Source organism: Dipodomys ordii, unplaced genomic scaffold (genome assembly GCF_000151885.1).
Source record: "Dipodomys ordii isolate 6190 unplaced genomic scaffold, Dord_2.0 Scaffold6, whole genome shotgun sequence".
Lineage (NCBI taxonomy): Eukaryota > Metazoa > Chordata > Mammalia > Rodentia > Heteromyidae > Dipodomys > Dipodomys ordii.
This window is the reverse complement of record NW_012267222.1, coordinates 8,990,002-8,996,998: the sequence shown is the minus strand read 5'-3', so window position 1 is coordinate 8,996,998 and position 6,997 is coordinate 8,990,002. Positions and strand designations below refer to the sequence as shown.

The 6,997-nt window shown below is 62.4% G+C and overlaps 1 protein-coding gene across 1 annotated transcript in view; it reads right to left on the bottom strand.

The window, feature by feature from the left end:
• Positions 1-3,029: 3,029 nt before the first annotated feature.
• Positions 3,030-6,997, bottom strand: part of Sdc3 (syndecan 3) — a 20,802-nt gene continuing 16,834 nt past the window's right edge. Inside the window, exons 10-12 of the mRNA XM_013032101.1 lie at positions 6,696-6,997; positions 4,771-5,062; positions 3,030-4,052 (exon numbers count right to left, since the gene is read on the bottom strand). The exon at positions 6,696-6,997 is cut by the window's right edge and continues 44 nt beyond it. Of these exons, the coding sequence (XP_012887555.1) occupies positions 3,886-4,052; positions 4,771-5,062; positions 6,696-6,997 (761 nt within the window). The 3' untranslated portion in view covers positions 3,030-3,885. The remainder of the gene's footprint in view (positions 4,053-4,770; positions 5,063-6,695) is intronic.

Sequence of the window (6,997 nt, the reverse complement as noted above, 5' to 3'; positions counted from 1 at the left end):
TCCCGTGAGGGGCTGTGGGTCCATTTCCCTCCCCCCTTCCCCCTCCCCTCCTTTAGTAGGGAAGGAGGCTGAGGGTGAGCTCCAGCCTCCACATTCATCTCACTCTGGGGCCAAGATGCTTCCTTTCAGCTTAATTTTATTTCCTCTTATAAATGGGCACAGCACGGGAAATGTTAAAAAAAAAACAAAACAAAACAAACAAAATGAAAAAACCAAACCAGCTCCTTCCCAAGGCGGGGCGGATGAGCGCCCTCAGCGGGCGGCGCCAGGCTCTGTCCATTCTCTCCTCCGCTTCTCCTCCTTTGAAGTTTTGGCCAGAAACTCAGGACAGGTATGATTAATAAACAGGTTATGGGGAGCGAATGGGGTAGGGAGGTCTGGGGGAGGGAAGGACAGATTCCCAGCTGTCGCAGGCCAGGTTGGGGGAGGGGGGAGTTGTCTCTGTACAGGAGAAAGGACGCATGGGAGGGGGGGGGACACTGTCTTCGGGGGGGGGGCTCCCTGGAGCCACGCTGCCTACGAAAAATATTTACATGCATTCGCCACGCTGGGGCCCGGGTGCACAGGGGCGCCGGGCAAGCACCTGGGAGATGCCGGAGCCATTGGCGCTCAGATGGTGACTTTCGGGGCCCAGGTGGCGTCTCTAAATCTGTACATAGTTTGTGGGCTTCTATTTACAGTCAGGAGGCCTGGCGAGGTGAGCCCGGGAATGCAGCTGACAGAGGAAAGCCAGGAGAGCAGAGACCCCCCCCCCCACCTACCCTGGAGGCAAAGCCAGGTCTGCTCCGTGTGTGACCTGGGCCTAGAGGGGGGTAGCTGTGTCAACCACTGACACTGGCCTGAGCACCCTCCACCCCGGCCACAGGCCTGCAGCCACCAAGGGGCCCACCAGCCTTGCAGGGGGCGCGGAGAAGACAGTGCAAGCCCCCCCTGCTGCTCTAGGGTCCTCAGCCTGCGTTGCAGTCTCCAAACGCCAAAGCTAAGGACAGACCGCTCCAGCCACACAAGCTCCCTCTCATTTGGAATGCGCTGTGCTTCCGGGAAACGCCAGGGCCCCGGACACCCTCTAGGAAGCATCAGGGTGTCTGTGGACCCGATTGGGCAGGCCCTGCACGTACCAAACCGTACCTAGAGTGGGGGAACCCTACACCCCACATTGCACCACAGAGGGCTCCAGCTCATCCGTTGAGCCGCACTCTCTTGAGAAGCACCCTGCTCCCTGTCAGGCTGGTCCAGGGCAGCTGGGCTGCTCAGACCAGGAAACTTCACAAGGACAAAGCCTAAACATTGGCCTCCTGTCTACGGCTCCATGGACCAAGCCCTCAGCCTTGTCTCTCAAATGCTTAGGACAAAATGGGGGAGGCTGTGCCAAGAGGCTGAGCTCCCAGCCCCAAATCCAGAGGCAGCCCACAGGATGTGAAAAGTGGGCCTCAACCCAATGCAGAAGTAGTGCTCACTGCTGGGTCTCCATTCCCACCCCACCCCCCCCCCATGCCACGTTCCTGGGGGCGGGGCACCTAGCGCTGCCTCCTCTCTGCCCATTGGCCAGTAGCCCACCCAGGAGGAGGGCGAGGGCTGGGGGGACTTGGGTCTTCTTCTGCTCCCTGTATCTGACCTTTCTGCTACAGGGCTGGTGGAAGCCAAACTGCTGCTTCCAGGTCTCCTGGGCCCAGAGTTCCTCCCGCTCTGGCCCTTCTTTGAAGACTGGGATCCACTGACTTTCTTACAAAGCCCTGGGCCCACCGAGGCAGACTTGGGGTCTGAAAGATGGAGCCCAGCCTGGAAGTGTGACCCCCCCACCCCTGGGGAAACACAAGCTGCTGTAGCTCTGGGACGCTGCCCCTGTGGCCTCAGCCTCCCCCGGACCCCCGGCCCGCTGAAGTCTGCCGCCAGGGAATCTTGACAAGTAACAGAAAATAAACTGCAGGGGGGCGGGGAGGAGATGATGTGAATCTGGGTTATGAGTGAGAGGTGGGGGGGCCAGCCAATCACAACTCACACCACATCCCTTCGGCTCCTACCTAGAGCCCCCACCGGGCACCTCCTTCCCCCCAGGAAGGAGAATGGTGACCCCCATGTCTGAAAATACCAACAAAATGGTCCCACTTTCAGGAGTAACAAAGAAAGGGAGGTGGGCTTGGGGGGCCTGTGACACCCCTCCCCCACGGCCACCTGCCCCTGCACATCTACACTCTGCCCGTGGGGCCTGGGGCGCTGGATGGGCTGCTGCCAGCTGGGAGTCCAGGCAGCATCAGCCAGCATGGCAGAGTTGTTCGGTCAGAGGGGCCAGCAGGTGTCCGCAGGGAGGCTGGGGGTAGGTGGGTCTGAGGTCAGCCTGGAAGGCTGTGGGGCGGAGGGCCGGGGCGGAGGCCCGCCCTCACAGGCACTTTGGAGACGTGTGTCCTGGGAGGCAGAGTCAGCCCCTGGCTCACAGCAGGAAGGGGCTGTGGGGAGACACGGAGCCGGGGCTGCCCCCTCCACCAGGGCCTTTGGTCCTGGGAGAGCCAAGCTCCCTCCACCGCCTGGGCCATCTTCCTTTCAGCCTTGGAGGAGCCTCATCGCCCCAGGTTGCTGGGGGCTGGCCTTGAGCCTCCCCTGTGGGCCACAGGAGGGAAGGAAGCAGCCAGGTGTGAGGCCAGGCCCACAGGTGCACAAAGCCCTGAAAGGCTGAGGCCATGACCCCCACCCCGACCCCACGCGCACGCACACACACACACACACACACACACACACCACCACCACCACCACCACACTCCATTCCAGGAAAGGTGGGTGCCCTCCTGTCTTCCTCCAGCACAAATGTGGCTCATGTACGGTGAGATTGTGCATCCCTGTGGGATTGTCTGACAAGGCTGGGGGCGGGGGCAGCAAGGTGGCTGGTGTGGGCACCGAGTGGAAATGGGGCAACTCTAGGGGACCCAATATGGGCTGAGTGCTCCAGCTTGATTCCACCTCCCCCGGGGGGCGCCATGTGTCGCGTTGGATGTATGTAGGGGGACAGAGGAGGAGGCCCGCGCGTGGCCGGTGGCTTGCGTTGCGGGTTTGTGGGTTTACTGGGCACTGCATGAACAGAAACGTCGTTGGGGGGAGATGGGGCGGGTTGTTGGTCTCAGTGTCGTCTGGGCAGTCAGGGCTACGTATGATTTCCCGTCACGTGCTTCTGTCGTGGGTGTGAACGTGGCAGTGTGTGTGGGAAAGTGGGCGACCGGGTGGAGACCATTCACAGGCGAGATGCCAGTGTTGCCTCTCCCCATCCCGGGTGGCCCCTGAGCCCACGGGAAGCCATTCCCCGGGGGACACTGGAGAAAGGGGAGCAGCCTGGGCGCATGTGCGCTGGGTGGACGAGGGGCCCCGGTCTTGCCACGGGGACAGGCTGGTGATCAAGGGCACCCTCTCACCCAGGCAGAGACAGGCCCTGGGACAAGAGCAAGAGGCTTCAGTGTCTGGATGATTTTGAGAGCTGAGTTTGCCACATATTGGTCCTGAAAACCAGCCTGACTGCCTGTCCACCCCAAAAAGGAGTGCTCACCCCAGCCCCGCAGGATGAGCAGGGCCTCGGGCCATCTCCAGTCCCAGCCCTTCCCCTGCTTCCACCAGCCAATCAGGAGCTTCTTTCCTCCTGTCCATCAGACATAAGGTCCCGAAGCCCCAGGCTGGTGGTGGTGGGAACAAGAGAGGCGCTTGGAAGGGCACAGTCTGGGGCGGGTGGCAGTGTCCCGCTGCTCAGGGATGGTCTGGGTGATGCTGGCAGCCCGGGCAGGCTTTGACAAGGAGGGCAGAGAAGACCTGGGGCTGGGCTCCTGGTCCCAGGCCTGGGCTGCAGGGGCCGGCTGGGGACGGGGAGGGGAGGGAGGCGTTGAGGCTGCAGGAGGCCCGGCGGCTCCTCTAGGCATAGAACTCCTCCTGCTTGTCAGGCTTCTGGTAGGTGACGCTTGCCTGCTTGGGCTCCTCCAGCGTGTAGCTGCCCTCGTCCTTCTTCTTCATGCGGTAGATGAGCAGCGTGACCAAGAAGGCGGCAAACAGGGCGCCCACCACACCGCCCACAATCACCGCTGTGGAGGAAGAGACGGAGGTCAAGGCCCCGGAGCGGGAGGGGGGGCTGAAGGCCCAGAGGTGGGCGCTGGGGTGGGGAGCAGGATGGGGATCCTGGGTCTGGGGTTCGAGGTTTTGGTGATGCACCATTCCTAGGCGCTCATCACCTAACGCACTAAGTCCTCCTGCCGGTCCCATGAGAGGTGTGTGGGCCGTGCCCTCCCCTCCAATTGTACCGCAGTTTCAAAATGGCCAGGAAAGAAGACACCCTGCCCACTGGATTATGACACCTGCTTGGCGCCGAAGCTTCTGGACAAACGCGTTCCTCGGCATCTAGTCAGCACAACAGGCCTCCCCGCTCTCCCTCCGTGAGAGGCCTGGGGAGATGGCAGCTGCCCCAGGTGGGAAGCCGGGACGGGACTCTCGTCGATGTAGCCCAACAGGTCCTAAGGACCATCGTCAAGGGCAGGTGAAGGTCGAACCGAAGGATGGACCAGAGATCAGAACTCAGGAAGGAAAGTCCTTCGGGACAACCAGAGTAATCGGGAAAGCTGGGATCAGAGAGCACGAAGGAAAGTGCCAGAGATGGAGAGAAAGTTAAGGTCAGACTGGAAGGGCAAAGGTCAGGGGAAGAGGGGGTCGGTCGGCTTCCTCTTTCTATTGGGCACCCAGGATGCCTTGAACACTTTTCTGGGTTCCCAGAGAGACAGGCTCCCCGGGCCAGAGCTCAGGCCTTACCTACGAGAACCTCCTTCCGCTCCAGAATGCTCTTCTGAGGGAGCTGAGCAGCAGAGCTGCCCGAGTCGATGGCATTGTCCAGAAGGCCCGGGCCCGGGCGGGCGCCCTTGGGCAGTGTCCCCGACGGAGGTGACGGTTTGGCCGCAGGAACTTCCACAGCCACCACCTCGTTAGCTGTGTCTGGCTGGGTGGTCTCCTCCTCTGGCAGCTCAAAGTCCCCGCTGGGACCCCCACTCACCGGCACCTCTGGCTCATCCCGGATGGTGATGAGGAAGGATTCTGGAGTTGGGGTCTGCAGAGAGAGGGGTGTGAGCCCACGGACCAAGGTCCAGTGCCCCTGGGCATTCCTCCACATAAGCCCACGCCATCGCTCCATCACCCAGTGGTGCCAGCACCCACTAAGCTAAGCACCCGCCATACTTCGTGAACAACCCATGAAGGAGGAGGTATCATCACCCTGGGTGATAATAAATTACGCTCAGAGAGGTTCAGCGGCATGCCTAAGGACACACAGCTGGTACGTGTTAGCAGCAGAACTCAGATCCAAGGCTCTCCAGTTCCACGGTCTGTGTTTCAAATCACTCTACGGTGCGGCCTCTATTCTGTCTGGCTACATCCTGTCCACTTCCTGTCCCCATCATTTCCCCTCTGGCTGCCTAGAACAATCCTTGGGGACTTCCGATGAAGAAGCCATCTAGGGACCTGTCCTCCACCCCACCCCACCCTCCCACCCCGTGGCCGGGGCAGAGGTGAGCACCTTGGCCTGGAGTCAGCCCTTGGGGCCTGCCCCTCCCCCCCACTTCCTCATTCCCTCCCCCAGGGCCAAAGTGAGGGCAGAGGGAGCCTTCAGGGCAGGGGTGCAGCTGCTTTGCAGAGAGCATGGGAAGGGGCCAGGGGGAGCAAAGACAGGCAGTGTGTGGGGGCTGCACCTGCAGCCCAGGCCCTGGCTCCCGTCCAGTGCTGAACTTCACCATTGTTCCCCTTCCTGCTCGGCCCTCGGCTCATGGGAACACCAGAGGAAAACCCTGCACTTGCGGGGCTGGTGGGGGGCCAAGGGACTGGCACTCCTGGAGGGAGAGCCAAAGCGGAGGGCTTTATTGCCTGCCCTGGGCTATCACGACCCCTCTATGCGGGCCACCCGCATGAGCCGCAGCTCCCATTGCCCTGATGCCCTTCCTCCCTGGCCATCTTTACCTCACCGGCACCCGACTCTTATCATCCCAAACACAAGCACAAGAGCTGGAGTCCACAGGCCGCTGCATCTGGGGCCGACTCCACCACTCGCTATGGAGCCACAAAAGATGCCTTCCACACCCCGTGCTTCAGCTGCCTCTTCCGTAGGAGGGATTGGTGGCAGCGCCCCCCGCAGGGGGGGGTGGGAAGCGCAGAGCCAGGCCAGGCGCCGTCCGCAGCTGAGCCAACGGCGGTTCTACAGTCAGAGCCACCAGGCTCAGGCGCGATGGCAAAGCTACGCGTGCCCTGTCTCTAGGACCACACGCTGTCCCGAGCTCCCGAGCACCCTAAACATGCCTGGAAACCTCACTCCCACAGCACCGCCAACGACTTTCTCTTCACAGATGCGGGGAAGGAGAGAGGCGGCGATGTGCTTGGAGTCACGTGGGCAAATGAGATCCAAGCGGGCAGGCTGCGGAGGGCGTGGCCATTACTAGGGTCCTCCCTGTCACCCCCTCCCTCCCCAGCCAGGTCCTTCCCTCCCAAGGTCAGGACACACACGCATGCGCACGCACACACAGAAGCACACACGCCCCGTCCCCGGTCACCCCATCTGAGGGACTTACACTTGCCCTCCTGGGACTTGCACGCAGCCCGGTTCTCTGGCTTCTCCACCCCTGCCTGGCTCATTCCAGCACTTTCTGACCCCCCCTAGTCCCACCCGTCCCCCCTCATGCCCCGGCCACACCCACCTGAGCCACCTCTGTGGGACCGGGGGCAGTCGTCCCCAGGGGCAGGGTAATCCTCTTGATGGCATCGGGCTCCCGGGTGGTGGCTGGCCAAGGAAGGGCTCTGGGCCGGGAGGTAGCTGTGCTGGCCAGCCTGGGCGTCGGGGACTCTGTGTCCACGCCGGCCACGGTGGTGGGCGGCGAGGGCACCGTGGGGACGGTGGCCCGGGCCGTGGCGGCCGTGGTCAGTGGGGTAGGCAGCAGCCTCCGCACGCCGGTGGTCCTTACGACAGCAGCGGTGGCCGTGGCAGGGGCCGCCGCGGGGG